The 21,698-nt window shown below is 40.8% G+C and overlaps 1 protein-coding gene across 1 annotated transcript; it reads left to right on the forward strand.

The window, feature by feature from the left end:
* Positions 1-264: 264 nt before the first annotated feature.
* Positions 265-20,528, forward strand: LOC309388389 (fructose-1,6-bisphosphatase 1-like). Its single transcript, XM_081945633.1, has 7 exons — positions 265-565; positions 8,617-8,779; positions 10,454-10,546; positions 12,972-13,112; positions 14,871-15,008; positions 15,504-15,623; positions 20,195-20,528. The coding sequence occupies exons 1-7, from the start codon at positions 396-398 to the stop codon at positions 20,384-20,386; spliced, it is 1,017 nt and encodes a 338-aa protein (XP_081801759.1). The 5' UTR covers positions 265-395; the 3' UTR covers positions 20,387-20,528.
* The last annotated feature ends 1,170 nt before the right edge of the window (positions 20,529-21,698 follow it).

Raw genomic sequence — 21,698 nt, forward strand, 5'->3', positions numbered from 1 at the left:
TTCCCTTCCCTCACTTTCTGATCGGTCCTGTTTCGCTCGGCCGGTTTTCCCACGTCTTTCCTAGTCCCGAAGATCAAAAGCAACCCAGGGATTATTCCGCGAAAGCCACTAAACCCCGTTGCCCTCCCAACTCGGAATGGGGCTTCCCCACCCCTTCTTCAGGATTGGGCGGCTGGGGGGAGGAGACGGCTCTCCTCTCCTTCTCCCCCTTTGCGGAGTTGGGCGGGCGTAGTAAAGGAGGTGGACCTGGGAAGCCTCGGCACGGCCTCCGCCGTTGCCAATCGCGCCCGTCCCCTCTCAAAAGGATTCGGCTCGGCCACCGCTTCCTCCTCTTCTTCTTCTTCCTCCTCCTCCTCCTCCCCGTCCAAGCGCCAACACCACAGCCGTTTGCCATCATGACAGACCGGTCCACCTTCGACACCAATGTGACCACTGTGACCCGGTTCGTGATGGAGGGAGGCAGGAAAGCGCAGGGCACCGGAGAGCTCACCCAGCTGCTCAACTCGCTCTGCACGGCCGTCAAAGCCATCTCCACCGCCGTGCGCAAGGCGGGCATTGCCAACCTGTAAGTTTGCCCTAGGTCTCTGGCTGGCAAACCCAACGGCGATCTTCTCCCGGGTTTCTCTTGAGACTCAGGGTGCTGCTTGAATGAGGGTGACGGGGTGGTCCTTCAGCATTGCTGCAGAGACTCGAAAATGGGGAACTTCGTAAAGGTCCCGGGGTGGTTGTAGGTGTCTCATGAAATGCAGCATGGATCGTCTTCTCCCCATTCAGGACAGGACAGGTGTTTGACTAGCTGACTCTGCCAGGTGTCAGAAGGAGCCTGGAGTCTGCTAGATTACTCAGAAGGAAGAGGATAGAAACAGAGAGACCGAATGTTGTCCCTACTTTATTTCTCTGCCTGGAAAAATGACAGGGCACCTGAGCTGTTCCCTTTTCTTTCTCAGTTGCTCAATTTCATTCTGCACCCTCTTGAGATGGAGTGCGTGGAGCCCCCAAAGGAGCTACTGGAATTACCTCAGGTTCACTTTCCTTTGCTCTGTGTGTCCCATCCTTCCTGGTCTTTCTCTTCTTATTTTTATTTTATTTATTTGTTTTGTCAAGCATGCATAAGATAATAGATATAGCTACATACAAGATTATGAATACATGAAATGGATAGGAATAAATGGGGTTGTTAGGACAGGGATGGTAGGCACGTTGGTGCCCTTATGTACGCTCCTTACAGATTTCTTAGGAATGGGGTGAGGTCAACAATAGTCAATCTAAGGTTAAAATTGTGGGGGTTTGGGGAAGAAGCCACAGAGTCAGGTAACACATTCAAGGCATTAACCACTCTGTTGCTGAAGTCATATTTTCTGCAATCGAGTCTGGAGCGATACTTTACCTTAAGTTTGTTTCTATTGTGTGCTCATGTGTTGTTGTGGTTGAAACTGAAGTAGTCACTGACAGGTAGAACATTGTAGTAGATAATTTTCTGACCTATGTTTAGGACAGACCGAAGGTGGCGGAGTTCTAAGTTGTCTAAGCCCAAAATTTCAAATCAGGTGGCATAAGGTATTCTGTTGCAAGTAGTGGAGTGGAGGACTCTTCTCGTGAAATATCTCTGGACTCACTCAATTGTATTAATGTCTGATATGCAGTGTGGGTTCCAGACAGATGAGCTGCATTCGAGAATTGGTCTAGCAAATGTTTTGTATGCTCTGGTTGGTAGTGAGAAAGTTGTGTTGGTGGTCCCTTCCAAGGTCCACCTACATTCTTCTCTTGGACAACCAGGAATTAGCCCCATCAAGCCCCGTTACTCTTCCATAGGAAGCCACCCCGAAAGGGAAAAGTGACTAAACTAGAAAGTTCTCTTGCAGAGGGCCCAAAAGGAGACTGCTTCTTTTGAGAAATGGGATATGCAAGCACACCTGCAGCCATCATTGGCCTGGTCTTTCCCACACACTTTGTGGTATGCAATATTGTGGATGATTAGATTCTGCCTCAGCTTAATGTGCGAATTCAGCAGCTATGATTTGTAAATTGGAGCTTGCTGTTACATATGTAAGTAGGCAGTCATGATTTATTCAACAAATTATTAAATAACTATGCCTTAGTTAGTACGATATATGAATTTTTCAGGGAGCATCTATCTTCTTTCATGGTTTCAGAGTGAATCTTGTCTTTAATTGCTCAGCCTGCTTCTGTCTCTGGATTAAACTTGATGGATTTCATGGCCACAACATTCAGCTATATCCTCCTAATCTTGTCCTCCATATCCACTGCCAGGAGAGAACAAGCGTGTGGCCAATTATGCAGCTTGTTTTCCTTCCTAGGGTGCCCCTGTCTTCCTGCATACTTTTCAGGGAGGAGTGTCTGCATGTGATCCATTATTACTTGTCCCCTCTCATTTGCCATCACGTTTTGGCTGACCAAGGGATGGAGAATATAGGTATGGTACCCCAAAATATGACTCTAGAATAGTGATGGCAAACCTTTTTGGCACCAAGTGCCCAAACTGGAACATGCGTGCCATGTGTGTGTGTGTGCGCGCATGCTGGAGCACAAAAAAACCAAAGACCAGCTGGCCGGGGCGCATGCCTGTGCCTGCCCGCCAGCTGGTATTTGGGTTGCCATCATGCACATGTGCGCTGGCCAGCTAGTCTTCGTTTGTGCCAGAGCACTAGAAACCTGAAGATCAGCTGACCGGTGCACACATGCCTGTTTTTTGGGCATTTTTCAAGCCATTTTCAGGCTGTTTTTCAAGTCATTTTCAGGCTGTTTTTCAAGTCATTTTCAGGCTGTTTTTCAAGCCATTTTCAGGCTGTTTTTCAAGCCATTTTCAGGCTGTTTTTTCCAAGCCATTTTCAGGCTGTTTTTTCCAAGTCATTTTCAGACTGTTTTTCAAGCCATTTTCAGACTGTTTTTCAAGCCATTTTCAGGCTGTTTTTCAAGCCATTTTCAGGCTGTTTTCCAAGCCATTTTCAGGCTGTTTTCCAAGCCATTTTCAGACTGTTTTTCAAGTCATTTTCAGGCTGTTTTTCAAGCCATTTTAGGCTGTTTTCCAAGCCATTTTCAGGCTGTTTTTCAAGCCATTTTCAGACTGTTTTCCAAGCCATTTTCAGGCTGTTTTTTCCAAGCCATTTTCAGGCTGTTTTTGGGTGTTTTCAGGCTGGAAACCAGAAGAGCAGCTGGCGATGGCATGCCTGCCCACAGAGAGGGCTCTGTGTGCCATTTCTGGCACATATGCCATAGGTTCGCCATCATGACTCTAGAATCTATTCTAGAGTCCAATGTCCGAACCCCCCTTCCTGAAGTTCCACTCCGGTATTCTGTAGCTAACCAGGATCCATCAAAATGAAAACTAGTGCAACTTAACTGAACGACTCCTGAGAATTTGGAACCCATTCTTCAGCTGGGGCTTTCTGACGTCTATGTTGTCCTCTGATTTGCTGTAGTTTACTTTTTAGCATTGGACTCCAACCTTTCTTCTTTTATTTTGCCAAAACTCTGTAATTCATCAATCTAATTTTTGTACTTATTAAGTTTCCTGGAATATCAGCTAATCTATTTTGCCCTCCTATAATTTGAAGATATTGTGCTGGGAATGATGAGCATTGTAGTACAATATCTCAGCCAACTGCAGGCAGCCCTTTCTCATCTAACTACTCAGTCTGCATTTTCATTGAAGAGACTGGAAGAAAAAAGGATTTCCTACTTATTTTATAACTGTGCCTAAGCCTTTTGGGTACAAAAATCAAATCGTTAAAAGTGACTTCCTGTTAATGAATCTGTATTCAATGTTAGATATATATGACATTAGAAAATCAGTTTCTTATATATTTAACTGGTATCATTTATTCAGGTACTTCACCGCAGTAAGTCCTATTCATTTAAATTAGGGTTGCTTACCAGGTAAACAGATGTACAATTGCAGTTTTGGTCTTGTTCTACCCTCCTTTTAGTCTAACATCATTTGGTAATTACAAAAATAAGTTCCGTTTGATAGAAATTGTGTAATATTACATCAGAACATTAGGGGAAAAAGCACTCAGAAGATTTTGATCAGTAGAAGGTTGAAGGTAGAAGCCCAACCACTTTTGGGGGCAAAAGGTAGCTCAAGAACAGTAACTTTGAAGTGTGTGTAAGTGCCCTGCAATTGTGTTCATTGTCTTGGGAGCAAGTTGTGATGAAAGTGCAGCCATTTAAGGCCTCCTCCCACAGGAAGTGGCAAACTGAAGAGACAGCTGTTGCCTGCTTGATGTACACATCTATGTGGACATACTTTGTATTTCTTAATGACCTTTGCTTATGTTTGCTCTTCTTTTAGTGCAATCGGCAAATAAGCAAAGTTGAGCCATCAGAGAATAATTGGCCACTGGGCGATCCTCTTGAATTTGGGTAAAGTTAATATCTGATTCAGATAACATCTTGTTAGATTTTGTTACTCTGAGCTGTTGGAGAATACTCCCATATCTGCAGGTGTATATGGACAGTGGACAGCATGATCTTATTTGGATATGAATTCCTATGTGAATTTTAAATATTCTAAATCTTAGGTTTGATAACTCAAGTGTTTATAAAAAGCAGCTGAATTCACACATCAAGCTAAGGCAGAATTTTCTATAAAAGAAAAACTAACAAGGACTTGTTAGCTCATTTGTACAGCAATGCTGCTTTGGAGCAAGATTTTCAGGTATATAGGTAGTTCTCAACTTACAACCATTCATTTAGTGAGTGCTCATTGTTCTAATGGTACTGAAAAAAGTGATTTATGACCAGTGGTGGGTTTCAATTTTTTTAGAACCTCTTCTGTAGGTGTGGCCTGCTTTGTGGGTGTGGTTTGTGGGCATGTGACCAAGTGGGAGTGGCTTGGCAGTCATGTGACTGGGTGGGCGTGGCCAACTTGTAAAATGTGGTGAAACTCACTTAACAATGCTCTTGCTTAGCAACCAAAATATTGGCTCAGAAACTCTGGCATTTGAAGCACGCAAGTCTTAAAGCTGTCAAGTTACAAGACCCTTGCACCCCTAACCCTTTAGAAAAAAAACCCAGGGGTGTTCAAACTTGACAGCTTTAAGATTTGTGGACTTCAACTCCCAGAATTCCTCCTCCAGTCATGTTGGCTCAGAAACTCTGGCATTGAAGTGTGCAAGTCTTAAAGCTGTCAAGTTATAAGACCCTTGAACCTCTAACCCTTTAGAAAAAAAAACCCCTAGGGGTGTTCAAACTTAACAGCTTTAAGACTTGTGGACTTCAACTCCCAGAATTCCTCCTCTCGCTCTTCATCTTTTTTTTTTTTTAAACAAAGTTTTATTGGTTTTTGGGTGTTTTGCAAAAGGAAAAGGTATGGGGAAGGTTACAAATTGTGGCAGCCGCAAACTGCGGTAGGTATACGCCCCCTCCAGACTCATGGTGTACATTTGCATAGCATTCAAATATTACATAATATAACATATAGTCAGTGTGATAAATTCAAAAATAATTTCAATCAATTTGTATCCTGTGGATTTTCTTACTTATTTGTGTGATCTGAGCTTTCTTGATGTCGCCCCATCTCCCCCCGTTGGCAGTGCTCCGGCCCCTCCCATGTCTTGTGTATCTACTGGGATGTCTTCTGGTTTTTCTAGGAGTAATTTATTTTTTTCCATAAAGGCCTGCGCCTCTATGGGTGTGTTAATTCTGACCCTTGTCTCCTCCCAGAATATTAACATACCTTCAGGCAGCAACCAACGAAACCACACCCCCTTCTGGTATAATTTATTCGCCAATTGCGAATAATATTTTCTTTTCTCCCTCACTTTCTTGGGGATCTGTTTCAGTATGGTTATCTCCTTATCTTTGTATATCAGGGCTTGTCCCCTTTGTGTATTCAGAATTTCATCTCTTGTGCTTTTCCTAAGAAATTTAATGTGCACCTCCCTGGGGACATTGTGTGTTCTAGCATATGAGGAGTTCACTCTATAGACCAGGTCTATTTCCCACCCCATCTGTTGTTTTTCTTTCTGGGTATACTCAGCCAAGATGGTTGTCATGATGTCCCTAATGTTTTCATTATCTGTCTCCATCACATTCTGAAATCTAAGATAAAAGGACATTCTCTCAAACTCTATTTTCATTTGTTGGGTATCAAGCTCTTTGTTTCCCCTTTGCACGCCCTCCACCCCCCCCTCATCTCAGCCGCCCCCTGCTCCAAGTGATCCAATCTCTGTGAGTTCTTATCAATTTTTTCCTGGTTTCCTCTAATTTCTTCTTTCATCTCCTTCAGCTGTTTCTTAATTTCCTCTTGTCCCTGTAGAATTTGTTGGAACATTTGGTGAAACTCCAAGTCCGTAGTTTTAACTTGTTTAAAAGCTGTCAATGTTGATTGCGTGCTCGGACTTGAGGTTGCAGATGTCGGGGCAGAGGCAGCAAAGCCGGACTTTCCAGGAGGTGGTCTTTTAGATGTCATTGTTAGTAATAAAGAGTCCTGTCAGTATAGAGAAGAATCAGTCAGAGTGGTAGAGCAGCCAAGGGAGTTCGGGGGGGGGGGGGTAGAGAGACCAGGCAAAAGGGAACTCTCTATCACCCTGGCAGGGAACAGATGTTTTTCGCTCCAGAAAGTTCAAAAGCAAACAATCCACAAGAGGAGTATCCAAATAACACGGAGACAAAGACCGGAAGCCTGAAGTTAAAAGGTGGAGTCAAGTTCAGCTTTCATGAAGACAACGGAAGTGTGCCATCTTGCCCTGCCAACTTCGAGAACTGAGGCAACAAATAAAGTTTTCAGGATTCAAAGTTCCCAAAGATCACATTTTCTTGAAAGGGTTAAGTCTGAAGATCCATTTAGTTGGAGTGTGACCTCATTGGTTTGGCTCTCCCCCTCCTCCTTCCCTGGGGCTACAAGCACTTTTGTTTCTAGCCGCTTGTCCAAGGGGGGGGGAAATCCCCCTCCCCTCCAGCCGCACTTCTCCAAGTTAAACAAAAGTTCCAATTAACACCACTGACAAGTTTTAGAATTGGTAATAGGTATGAAGGGAGTCTACGCCTCACCGCACCGCCGCTGCATCCTTCAAGTAGCTTTTTTTCTTCCGGACAGCCTCACAGCGAAGACGCTTCAGTGCGCCTCCCCTTCGTGCTCCTCGGTGCCTGGAGCGAAGTGGGAGCCCCCCGACGGCCGCCGCTGATGCAGGGGTCCTCCCGCCGTGCCGCTCCTCCGGCAGAACGCCTCTCCGGGGCGTCCTGTGCCCCCCAAGGGGTGGGGTGCCCACCGGGGATGCGCGGGGCGAGCAGTCTCTGCCCATCGCCGTCAGCCGCCGGAACCGGAAGTCCTCTCACTCTTCATCTTGATGATGTGCGGACGGGCGGGGGGAAGGAGATGGAACCGGTTCTAAACGGCACTGTGGATTTGTGGAACCTCTTCTATAGAAGAGGTTAGAACTGGCAGGAACTCATCCCTGTTTATGACTGTTTTTCACACAACCATTGCAACATCCTCATGGTCAGGTAATCAAAATTCAGACACTTGGTAACTGGCATATGTTTATGACAGTTGCAATGTCCCAGGGTCTCGTGATCACCTTTTGCGAACTTCTGACAAATAAAGTCAATGAGGAAGCCAGATTCACTTAACAACTGCATACTAACTTAACAACTGCAACAATTCACTTTACTCTGGCAGGAAATGTTGTAAAATAGAGCAAAGTTCATTCAGCAGTTCATCAGTTGAAATTTTGGGCTCAATTGTGGTCATAAATCGAGGACTACCCGTATCATACAGCATCATTGTGCTTGCTGCAGCCATACAGCTGGGTTTCCCATTAAATGTAGTACTATGATGTTCTGAAAGGACCAAACAAACAACAGATTCATCCAATGTTTGAAAGACTTCAATCATTTGGCAGGTAATAATAATTACTCTGTCCCATTGATTTTCATCAGAAAGCAAAACTTGGGTACACTTTTTTTTTAAAAAAAATGGTGAATGACAGCCAAAACTACTTGTTCAACAATGTTGGGCTGGAGACTACCAAATATATGTCCATCTTAGCCTTTACTGCCCTTGTGCCCTCCACATTTTGCGGGATACAATTAATTGCCTGAATTCTCAGGTACACCATGGGATTCTTTTATGGGCAAAAAAGGAATAGATTTTACCTTTTTATAGCTATTCCCAGCTAATTATAGTGAAACACGTGGCTTATGGATCTTGCAATTTTCACCAGCTTCTGATATAAAAGATGTAAATGAGCAATATTGGTGGTTAGGGAAAGTTGTAGATAATGTGGCACCAGATGATCGCAACTTTTACAATGCTCACCTGTGCAATGCTGGGCATTATTATTTTCTTGGGGTATCATAAGCCATCAGTTGCCTTGATATACCTAGAAGGCATTTATTATGCAATTTCTGTTCAAGATAAACTAGGATCAGTGTCGTATGTGTATATGTATTACCTGCCCATTTTGGTTCAGAACCTTGAGAAATAATGTCGAATGTAACCCTAATTCAGGGAAAAGGGAAGAGGGACTAAAGTTTGTGAAGATCTATGTAAGATATTAGAATCATAATTAATTCTAAACTGCCTGAGAGTTTCATTTAACACACACACACATACACACACATTTTCTGATGATCTTTTTTTCTGTCTTTCAGTTATGGAATTGCTGGTTCTACCAATGTGACAGGGGACCAAGTAAAGAAGTTGGACGTTCTTTCCAATGACATGGTGATCAACATGCTCAGATCATCGTTCTCCACTTGTGTCATTGTGTCAGAAGAAAACAAAGAAGCAGTTATAGTGGAAGAAGACAGACAGGTCAGTATCTCTCATAAATTCCCCAGTGCTTGCTTTCAAAGCAGCATTGAGCAACAATTAGTTTTTTGAATGGATAAAGTTTAACTCAACCTGCTGACTCCAAGGCCAAAGAAGAGTACCCTCTGAAGACAAAAAAATGAGAGTCAATAGGCCATTGCCTAAACCAGCCCTTCGCTAAGCTTAAGTCACATATTGACTACAAATAGTCTAATACTCAAACCTAATGGTCAATATCTGGAAGACACTAGGTTAAATTTCACAGGGCAGCCTCATGGTTCCATCATAATGCTAATCCAAGGGTAAACATAATTGATCAAAGAGCAGAATCCTATACGATCAATCCCTTGAAAATGTCTCAAGGTTTTATTTTAATCCAGACATGGGAAGCCGTAGCTGCACTTTTTTCCCCCTGTTATTATTTTCAGCCATTATGGGTCTCATTATGGCAATCAACATTTTTATCAATTTGTTTTTTTGTTTTTTTTGGTGTGTGTGTTTCACGATTAGAAAAAAAAAAAGTCATTGAAATTTGCTACTTTTCTGCAGGGTTGAGGGCATGAGTTTTGAGACACCGGAAGCCCCTGAAATCACAGGTGGACAGTGGGCCTTTACTTGAACCTTTTAATTGTATCAAGTCTGGAAGTGAATTTTACCAAAGATTTGTTTGGAAGAATTGATGTATTATGGAGGTTATATTAAAAATCCCTTTCAACTCCCAGTCCTTACCCACTGCTGTGCATGCACTGTTGTATATTCAGTACCTTCACAGATTTAGAGCAACAGAACTCAGTTAAACCAAGTTAGATATTTTTCCCTATGCTGCTTTGCCATTCAACTGTCTCGGGTGAGAAGCAAAGGACAGTCATCTGAATTTAACCGAGAGAGGGACGTCCAGTAAGGGGAAAAAAACCCTCATGATCTTGCCACAATGATGCAATGGAATCCTAATCTTTTTTTGGCAAGTTTTGCATGATGCATGTAAAAAAAGGGAAAAGCGTTCCTCGATATAATCTCCATCCTGCCTTTTTTTAAACCCTTTATTTAAGATAGTTTTATAGAAGGCTTTCGCAGTCTGATCTTTTTCTAAATGTTGATCTAGTAATCTTTTCTGGATTGTGACTTCTACTTGACTGGAGAGCTGTGTTATGATCAGGACTTTTTATTGTTCTTCCTACCCCTGCATGCTAATTTGTTTAGAAGTCTAGACCATTCATCAGCTAGTTTTGTCTGCAGCCTTGGAGGTAATGCAAGACCTGAGATGTAGATTGTGATATGACATCTTACAGAACATTCTTCAAATTTTGTGTCTGAAATAAGCTTCTGGTGTCAACATTTTTGGAGATCTTGTTAAGCTTATTCAGAATCTTCTGAGGTGGCTTGACATAGCAAATCCAATACATGTAATTAAACACAAACCCAAATCAAACAACAATTTTCCCTTTTAAGAAATGTATGGCTTGACCATTTCAGGATTATGATGTCTCTTCCTCATTTATAGTTTGGAGTCCATCAACCTGAGATCAATTAATAGTTCAAACCTTTCATTTTAGATAGGAAAATGGGAAAAGTTGCCTACTTTCTTCCCAAAGGTACTATTTTATCAAAATATTTAACAATAAACTAAGAATGCATTTTTGTTCTTCGAAAGGTTATTTGAATATTCTTTTCTTGCAGGGTAAATATATCGTCTGCATTGATCCGCTTGATGGCTCTTCTAATATTGATTGCCTTGTTTCTATTGGAACTATTTTTGCTATCTATAAAAAGGTAGGATATATTGAATAGTTGCTAAATATCAAAGAGAAGGAGGTCCACATTTATATTAGTCTATTTTGTCACCACATTTCTGATTATGTTCCTGTTAAAGCTTCTCAAATCCACAAGTAACAATGGTAAGTTTTAACTGGGGCCATAAATATTATGATCAAGTTTACACTTTGTTTAACCACATTTTATTAATTAAACAATAGTTGATTGGATTTACCCATTGTACTTAGTCAAAACCAAACAAACCATATTATCACTTAGCTCAATATATAAATCCAGAGAGCTAAAGCTCAAAGACTTTGGTCATCTAATGTGGAGAGAAGATTCATTGGAAAAGACCCTTACGTTAGGAAAGATTGAAGGCAAAAGAAGAAGGGGACAATAGAGGATGAGAAGGTTAGATAGAGCCATCAATGCAATGAACATGAATTTGAGCCAACCCTGGGAAACAATGAAGGGCAGAGGGCCCTCGTGTGCTAAGGTCCATGGATTCACAAAGAATCAGATGTGACTTAATGACTGAACAACAACAACATGAATCCAGAGACTGTTTAGAAACAGTGAGAGGGAGTCCTGTGGAGCTGGATATTCCAGAAGAATGTGTAATAACTTTTCACCTCCAGTCCAAAGTTAAAGAGCCTGTGTTTACTGAATCCAGCACTTCACCGTTTCAAGTGAAAATAGGTTTCACCATTGCTACTATATTTTTAAAAATCCATATCTGATAGGAAGACCATAGCTTGGTTGACTTACCATGGTGTGTAAACCACAGTGTCTGTGTTACAAAACACATTAATTGAAAATCGAACTATGTCAGTTATGCTGCTGTGTAGTAAATAAACTCCACCTGTGTTTGAGCGGATGCAGTTTTTCTTTAGTCATTGTGATTTGCAACTATTTGTTTTCATGAGTCAGGCCTATAGGATGTAATAGTGTAGGCAGCCTTTTCAGATGGGGGAAGTGATCTTGCACGTTGGGAGCAAAGTCACAGTGTAAACTTCCAAGTAGCTAGACCAGTAGGTTTGGTTAATTCCTGTAGGCATCTGATTTGCATAGTGAAACAATAAGTATGTTAAGAGTGCATACCATTTGATAGGCAAGTGGCCTGATTGAATGAACTTGAAATTCTAGATGAACATGTATTTAAATATATACTGTACATTGATAGTCTTTAGATGCAACACTCTGCTATTTGTTTTAATTATTCATTATCTTGCAGATTATACACAAGGATTAAAAATATTGAAAGTAGAAAAACCAGGATTATAATAAGAACTTTGGGTTGAAAACACAGCTAATAGCTAGCTCCTTTTTTTCCTCCTATCTACTTGTGGAGGGCAAGGTGGGAAGACTTACTGGGGTTTTTCCCCATATGGGGATGGAATGTTTATTTTCTTCTTCTTTTAGATTCTATTTTACCTTGTATTTAAAAATAAATAGCAACATTTCTTTATCCAAATACAGGAATTAAGAGATTGTGGGGGGTGGGGTGGGAATTAAGATAGGGAGGAACACTAATTCTTACACTAAAGAATTGTACACACTCTATAGTGAGTGAGTGGAGTATGATGTTATTGGAAAAATTGATTCCATCTAGCTTTGGATGTAAAGAAGAAAGTAATTACTTGATATCCTTGGATCTCAAAACCATTATTTTCATTTAGGAATAATAATTGTCAGATATCCTTAAACTGTAATTTCTAGCAGCTCCAACAATGTCGCCAATTAGAATGCTGATTCTGAAACATCTGGAAGTTATAAGGAAGAAACCATAGTATTATGAGGGGTGGTACAGGGGCTCAATGGTGTAAGACACTGGGCTTGTTGAATGGAAAGCTGGTAGCCCAGACTCAAGATCTGAGAACCATGCAATGGGGTGCGCTCCCGTCCTGCCAACCTAAACACATGCAAATGTGAGTAGATAAATAGGTACTACTTCAGTGGGAAGGTAACAGCACTTTGTGATTTGATGCTGGCCATATGACTGTGGAAATGTCTTCAGACAGTGCTGGTTCAATGGACTTGAACCAGAGATGAGCACTGTCCCCTCTAATTGGCAATGACTACTGGAGTCAAATCTGCAAGGACTCTGCCTTTTTACATACTGTAGTATTATAGCCAGAAGGAAGTATCAACAGCATAAGGATTAAGTCAACGTTTGAAGCTATTTTTTAAATATTGGGAACCATCTGATAATGGTGCTAAAACTGGAGGAATCATATTTATCAATAATCAAGATATTTGTTGGCAAAGTGGTAGTTTTTATGAATATCACAACATATTTCAGATTATTTGCTGTCCTGAGAAGAAAATACTGCCACCAGTGAACTGAAAGAATCACCGTTTAGCAATGAAACACTTCTGATCAGTTGCATAAAATTATTGAAATTTCCAGGTTCTAAACTTTTTTTACTTATTATGCAAGGTTTCTCCTGGTGCTCCTTGTGAAAAGGATGCTCTGCAGCCCGGTCGCCATCTGGTGGCAGCTGGTTATGCCCTCTATGGAAGTGCTACCATGCTTGTCTTGGCCCTGGAATCTAGTGTCAATTGTTTTATGCTTGATCCGGTAAGTGGCACCCTGGGAATCCTAAGATCGGTTACTGTTTGCTTGCAGTCTTGCAATTCTGCCTTTTCAGCCTCGGTTTTTAATTTGAGAAATGAAACAACCATCAATAAGATAAATACTACACTGGAGTTTGCATATTATGCCTGGAACATGTAGCCCTTGCTTTTTACTGGAAAACTATTTCCAACAAAATAGTTTTTGAGGGTTCTTTTTGGTTCTTCAGATGATATTTTTCATATCTGGCATGCAGGGATCCCAGTTCCTTTTCACTATTTCAAGGGGCTTTATGTCTGCATTTGGCATGGGGGAAACCTTCATCTAGGTTTGGATCATAGCGAGGATTTATATCCATGCAGCTATCATCCTAATCAATGCTAGCATCCCAATTTGGACCAGATCTTCATTCCTGTTTTGGAATAAGAAAAGAGCAAATGAAATTGCACATGTCTTGTTAAATGTAATATAGAATTTAACATTTAGGAAACGAAGCGGGAAAGCAGTGGGAGCTTTGAAATGTGCACAGGCAGCATTTTAAAATTAAATGATGAAGATCAACAGAAACATAGACTGTTTATCAAACAAAAGTGACAATTGTGAATGAAAACCAGGGCGGACATAAGGGTGGCAGGGAAGGTGAACTGGCCAGACAGTGCCTTAACACAGCATTGGAACTGATTTCGAGTTAGAAGGCAAAGCACATGAAAGAAAGGAAAGGAAATACTGTTAACAATGAAATGATAGTGTAGTTTTTTTAAAAAAATTGTTACAAGAGTTACAGAAATTCACTAACATTGTAAAAGATTATATATATATATATGCACGCACACAGATACACACACAAATAGGACTTCCTTTATTACAAGCACTATTTAACTATCATAATTCCCTGTGTGTCCAGAGTGCATGGGTTTTTTTTTAAACAATCCTAGCATTCAACCCATATATAGGGTGAAGCTCCTTCCAAATAGGACTGCCTTCTATTATCTCAAAAGTATGTTAACACATATTCTTGTACGCTTTCAGATACACCTTGATGTCTTAAAGAGTAAGTGGCATGCTTTGTGTGTGTGTGTGCATGTGTGTGTGTGTGAGGCACCGTGTACATCCTAGAGGATTTTCATAAAGGATCTTTTTTGCATGTCCCTGCCTAGTTCATGTCATGCAGTTTACATTAGAATTGCTTTCTAGAATGTAAAAGAATGTAAAAATGGATGGCCGTGTTGAATTTGATCTCACTGGTTCATATCTAAGACACTGGAGTTAGATACTTTACATTTCTAAAATTTCTCATGATTCATTGTGTATCATTCGAGTAGCTGAACCTAACCTGCATTTTCATTTTATTTCTTTTGACTTCTAATGTATATATTGGTGTTTTTTCATAAATAATTATGAAATTATAGCCATCACTTGGGAATGAACTATTTTCAAACTTTTTATGATTTATTATTGTATGATGCAGAAAAATATTTTGTAGAATTATTCTAGTTACCAATAGTTGGTATTTACGTGTGCGTGCGTGTGTGTGTGTGTGTAAAATTAGTTTGTTTTTAGATATGTTTATATAGTTTTACTAAAGTAAATTTCTGAAAAAATTGGAAAGATAATGATATAGCTTTTGACTGGTTATAATACACAGGCGCTTGAAATAAGTTATCCGGCAATTCTTTACCTTGTAATACTTTACAAAAAGAATTTTAAAAAATTATATATTCATTTCAAAATGAAATATTACATGCTTTCTGTTTTATTTGCTAGGCAATTGGTGAATTCATTTTGGTCAATAAGGATGTAAAAATAAAGAAAAAGGGAAATATCTACAGTATAAACGAGGGATATGCATCGTACTTTGATCCTGCAGTCAAGGAATATCTTGAGAAGAAGAAATTTCCCAAAGTAGGTTTTCATATTTGTAGGAGTCAAACTTACACAGGCAATCTTTTAAGTGAATATATTTGGGTTCTGCAATTCAAATAATCATTTCAAAGGCACTTCGATCTAATCTCCAAATCATACCAACTTCTTTTCCAGATACGATTGAACTGTCGAATAAAATGATTCCTTCCTAATCACTCTACAGATTGTGCGTTCACAGGATGCAGAAAAACAGTCTGTTTTTCAGACTTGGATTGATGTTCAAAAACGGATTGATTCATCTTTATGATGAAAAATTCAACTTGAATGAATTCAGCAGTTCATACCACGCAGAATCCATGTTTTTCGTAATTAGGTATTAGATTTAAGGATCCTCCTGCAATAGGGAACCTATGCATTAGATCCAGAGGAGCAGAGGCATAAGGAAGCTGTGTTTCGATGTGTGGTAGACACATTGAATATGGTTATCTGCAAACCAAAGCTTATTCTAATCTACCATTTCATTTTACTTTCTAGGACGGTAGCTCTCCCTATGGCAGCAGGTATGTGGGTTCCATGGTGGCTGATGTACATCGTACTTTGGTGTATGGAGGAATCTTTTTATACCCAGCCAATTCAAAGAGCCCTAAGGGAAAGGTAATATTACATTTTAGTACCTTTGTATATGTACCTATTTGTATATTATAGTACATTTTATTTTCCTGATAGTTTAGAGCAGAACCCATTTTAAGAAATAAACCCAGGTGCCCCTCCTTGTGCAAAAACATTGACAAAACATAGAAGAAACTATATTGGTTCTGGTCAGTGGTGGGTTCCTACCTGTTCGGACCAGTTTGGACAAACCGGTAGTATTTTGGTGACTTGGGTCACTGGAACCGGCAGCGACCCAGGCCTGTCATTCCCCCGAATGTGTTCTCCCGGCAGCGCTATAGGCACCACCATCTTGTTTTTTGCTTCTGCGCATGCACAGAACAATTTTCACTGTACTGTCTGTGTGCACGCTGGTGTGTCCCTGAGAGAACCCTGCCAGAACCCACCCCTGGTTCCGGTTCTATAATTAGAACCAGAACCAATATGAGTGATCTGTTTTCTCACTTTCACTAAGCTTTGCCTGGTGCATTTTGAAACTTGGCGTTTTCAGAGGGCAAAACGGAGCTCTCTGGCACCATCTTTGGTGCAGTGACGTGCGGTGAGGTTTATGGCTGGTGAGGCTGGTGACGTCATCAGGAAGGCAGGGAATGGGACCACGTGTGCTGGAGGCTGAGGCTGCCTCATCCTCCAGCACACGTGATCCCATTCCCCGCCTTCCTGAGCGCGCTCCACCGGCTCACGCTCCACGATCCCCAACAGCAGCTGCTTTTCAGTGCTTTTCTGGGCGTCTGGCGTTTAGGACATCCGGCTATCTACCTAAACGCCAGATGCACAGAAAAGCACTGAAAAGCACTTTGCCTCCAAGCCCTTCATCTTGATGACGTCGCTGACGTCATTGCTGGGCACGGCCGGATGGAGGTAACCAGAGTGGCGCCAAGGGGTCCGGGCGGATGAAAGAGCGAGCGAGCGAGCGATGGAGGATCAGGCAGCCTGATCCTTGGTCGCTCGTCCGCCGGACTGCCTCGGCGCCACTCTGGCTACCTCCGTCCGTCCGCGCATGGCAACTGCGGTGACGTCAAGCCCCTGACACTTCTGGATGTCTATTGCAGTCGCGAGGAGCGCGCAAAGTACAGCGGAGGCAGGAAGGTTATTGGTGCTTCCGAGAACCCTCCTGCCTCCGCCGGTTGCCCAGCTGGCACCACCCCGCGCGTGCTCCTCCTCCTCCCTCCTCTTATATATATGAAACTCCCTCGTGGATATTATTATTATATATTATTATTTCATGATGAGAGGTGAGGCTCTGCCTCCCCTGACCGCACGTCCCTGCTTTGGTGATGGACTTTATGCAGGGGTGTTCAAACTTGGCAACTTTAAGACTTGTGGACTTCAACTCCCAGAATTCCCCAGCCAGAGCTGGCTGGGGAATTCTGGGAGTTGAAGTCCACAAGTCTTAAAGTTGCCAAGTTTGGACACCCCTGACTTTATGCTTTGCCAAAATGCAGGGCTTCCTAGAAAGTAAGCTGTGACAAAATAAAAGTATGATTAAGCAGTTAGCCCATAAGTAGGATGCTTATACTTAAGGTTGCAAAATAAGGTGTCAACGTGTGTTTAACCCCTTTCTGTGAATTGTATGGAGTATGGTATGCAGTTAATTCCTCTATCACCAGGCAAATTTTACTTTCCCTTGCTCAGAAAGTTTAATACTTTTAGATATGATTTTTGGAAAATCAAGGCTGTAGTCCACTGAGGAATTTCTTAGTATAGGTAGTCCTCATTTACAACAGTTCATTTAGTGAACGTTTCAAGTTACAACAGGACTGAAAAAATTATTTATGACCATTTTTCACACTTACGACCATTGCAGCATCCTCATGGTCATGCAATCAAAATTCAGATGCTTGGCATAAAGTGGGGCAAAATTCACTTAACAAATGTCTTGCTTAACAACAGAAATTTTGGGCTCCGTTGAGATAGATTGAGAACTACCTGTTCTTGGAATTTAATGTTAACATTTGATGTGATGCATAAGAAGTCTGAATAAGATGTCCTGTGATTTTTTTTTCTTTAGATTTTAGTATCCTTCCGTATATTATTTTTTTCTAAATAATTCAAAATGATCTTATTCCTATCTTTCATTACTCTATGACTTTTTAAATTCATTAACAAGACACCAGAGAGGATAATTCTAATTTGGCCTTTAATTCCAAATATATATAGATCATATATAAGTACAAATAGGCTTTTTAAAGTATCTTAGTTGAGTGCAGATGTATACTAGGCTGAAGACATATCACAATGGTCTTGGTGGTATTTTGCAGTATTGAAATAATAATTTAAAAAGCCAGCAGTAGCATAACTGACCACACAAGGATCATTGGGTTTTTCCCCCCAATCCCTTTATTTCCTTGGAAAATACACAGGGAGTCCTGAGCATGCTGACCTCTGTTCAAGGCTTCATACTGATAGCTGTGGGAAGTTATCATACATGCCTACACTAGAATTTGCATCTGCCATGTTCACGTGGTCAGAAAATACTGGTGGGACATGACTGGGGGCAGCTGAATAGTGAAGGGAGGTGCTTGAATATGACAGGAGAGGGTATCAAAATATGAGGAGAGAGAGCGGTAGTAGATTTGACGCTGCCACATTCTGATTTCTCTTTTCATGACACATGCTCATTTGCACATGTGGCACATGTGGCAGTTCTAAAACTCTTGAATAGATGGAAATGATTTGGACTCCTGGGGGAGACTGGCATTTTAGAGAATTCCTCTACACCAGTGTTTCTCAACCTTGGTGACTTTAAGATGTGTGGACTCCAATTTCTAGAATTCCCCAGAGAGCTTTGCTGGGAATTGAATTCTGGGAATCGAGGTCCACACATCTTAAAGTGGTCTCTTAAAGTTAAGAAACATTGCTGTATAAAAAACAAACACTGCAGTTAGAAATCTGGCACAGAATGGGATGGCTCAAACGTTTCCTGAACTGTTAAGATGCTGGACACGGTCACATGAAAAAATGGCACAGATTTTGAAAGTATCAGGGAAAGGTAACCTAAGTCAGACATGACTAAGATAAAAAATAATTAAACGGTTTGTGGCATCCCTGCTTTGTTAGCTGGAATTCTTTTAAGGAAGTAAAATATGTTCCTCTTTGCTAAACAGTTGCTACATTTTTTATTTTTAAAACAACAACAACCCAGAACTCATTTCTTCTTATTGAGACTTTCAAATGCCATTTAAGCATAATATCAGTCTTTGGAAATTGAGAAGTAATCAAGAATCTCTTAGCCAGTTCTTTTCCAACTCTAGTTGAACTGTGGAAGAGTCCATATTTACTCAACAGAGAACTTTAATCTCTGAGAATTCTGAAATTTTGTTTGCTTTGGATTATAGATAAGAGATGGTTACTCATTCATGCACCATGTCTCAATAAAACTTTCATGCCCGTTAACCACGGGGTTTCCCCTTTTGTACACACTTTTAGTTCTGTCTTTTTAAATAAGCAATTCAAGTTGATACATGGAAACTATCTCTGCAGGATCCAATCTGGGTCGGTCAATCTGGGATCAGAGGTGTTGCATTCTGAGCTTTCAGACTCATGCTGGAGTCCATCTTAGGGAACATCTCTGTAGCATTAGAGAAGTTAGAGTGAAGTTCCCTGAAGATGGGCTCCAGTTCATCTTCATCTCCATCTCTAGTCTGAAAGCTTGGAAGATAAAACTCCTGGTCCTTGTGACTGACCTAGATTGGATCCTACTGACCCAGATTGGATCCTACAACGTTATCCTGAGACTCGTATATTCACCTTCATTTGTGAAACTATCTCTCCCTTCTCACTATGAGCAGAGGTGGGCTGTGAGACAATGACTGCTTCAAAGCTGATAGTGTACTGTACTCCATCCAATGCTGTTTTACTAGGAGTTGAAATCCGCACGTCTTAAAGTTGCCAAGCTTGAGAAACACTGTTCTATAAACACAAAAACTGCAGTTAGGAAGCTGGCATACAATGGGATGGAACCAGCTTTTTCTGAACTGTTAACATGTTGGACATATTCATATTAAAAATGACATAGTTCTTTCATTAGTAGTAGTGGATGTAGTAGACCAGTTTTCCCCGCTGCCTTCCAGATGGGTTAGTTGACATAGCATCCCACATTATAGGAAGCCATAATTTGATTAGTGTTGGGATTCCTGCCATGTATGAACTCAGTCAGCCATCATCAAAAAGTGAAAAGATTTTAATCATTCTGATTGGAATGATATCCAATCTCATAAAGAGAGAAGACAGGGTAGATTAAACTAGCCAAACTGCTGTATTTCTGCCCTGAATTGAAATTAATCACTGAACTATAATGGCTTAAAAAAATTATAGTGTGAAAATGTGCGTATACTCATACACATGCATAAATATGAAAATCTAGTCCAAACTTTTAATTTGTAGTCCAAAATACGCTATTTAGAGTGGAGTTTGCTTCTAGGTAAATATAGATAGGTGAGTCCTGTAATAAGTACACAAACAGCAGGATATCCGCATAGAACTGTAAAATGCTTATTTGTGTAAACAGAATGCTGACAATGGACCTCTGTCCTTATTTTTCACATCTTCAACTGCAGCTGAGATTGCTGTATGAGTGCAACCCCATGGCTTTCATCATCGAAAAAGCTGGAGGGATGGCAACCACAGGCAAGGAGGCGATCTTGGACATTGTGCCTGAAAACATTCACGATCGTGTGCCAGTTGTGCTGGGCTCTTCAGAGGATGTGGAGGAATACTTAGCCTTGGTCAAGAAACATTCGGCCAAATGAGGAACAGAAGACTGCCAAGATCCCAAAAGAAACATCTTTCCCCTGGACCAAGCCCATGTGTGGTGTGCCATAGCTTCGGAATGCCCCAAAAGTTAATGCAATGTGATTTTTCCAAATGATATTAAAAATTTTATTTGCTCAATCCCCTTGCATAACTGCAATCTTGAATCATGCATCCCAAATTAATGAAATATCAACAGGGCAGTCGGAAATCTGTACTGTAACTCATTTTGAGAACATATGATTATGATATCCAGTAAATTTTCTACACCTCCTGGTTCATTATATATGTTACTGTGAAAGTCCGAAATCTGGTGAATGTCGACATTCACCGGTGAATGAAAGTCGGAAATCTGGTGAATGTCGACATTCACCGGTGAATGTTGACATTCACATAGTCGCTTGGTGTATGTCCTTACCCTCTCGACACCCTTACCCTAATACCCTTACCCTAATACCTCGGCTCCTCGCTTCCTTTTAAGCGTCTTCTATTCGCGGACTTTTTTTAAAAAAAAAACCTGCGATCCTGCGCGGTTAGAACGAGTAGTTTCCAGGACCGCGAATTGAAAAGCAAAAGTAAAGCGTTACGCTGACTCGTTATATATGTCACCGTGAAAGACCGAAATTGGTATGTGTCGACATTCACCGGTGAATGTCGACATTCACCAACATTCACCGGTGAATGTCGACATTCACCAATTTCGGTCTTTCACGGTGACATATATACAACATTATGTTGAATTTGGGAAGTTAAAGTCCAGGCATCTTAAACTTAATAAGTTTGACAAATACTGCTTTAGAACAGTACAGTATTTACCGTGTGGTAAGAGTTCCAGCAAGCAGCTAAAGAACTTTGGCATTTGGTGAAAGGACAATGGCTTACGTTACAGATGGTTTGGTAACTTAAACTACTAACATTTAAATGCAGTTGGAAAAAAGTATCGTTTTATATAGACTGCTTTGGACCTTGGGTAATGGAAATAGCTCACTCATATTTCATACTCCTGTCATTGTAAAACATTAATTATGATGCTCGGAGATTTACTTTCTTCTTTAACACCAACAGCCTGGCTGTAATCCAGGTGATTGCACACAGAAGGGCAACTTCTAACAGAGAGTTATCAAATATACATTACATTATGAAGGGCAGTTTTTCAGCAAATCTGAGACCAAGTTTGATTATGGATTGGTCTCTTATGTAAATATACTAAAATATGCTAATTGTGATTTATTCAATTTAATCTATTCACAAAATAGAAAGATATAGTACTTAGCACTTAGATTTATATACCGTTTCATAGTGCTTTATAGA

Source organism: Natrix helvetica, assembly GCF_964273705.1.
Source record: "Natrix helvetica genome assembly, chromosome: 2".
In the NCBI taxonomy this organism is placed as follows: domain Eukaryota; kingdom Metazoa; phylum Chordata; class Lepidosauria; order Squamata; family Natricidae; genus Natrix; species Natrix helvetica.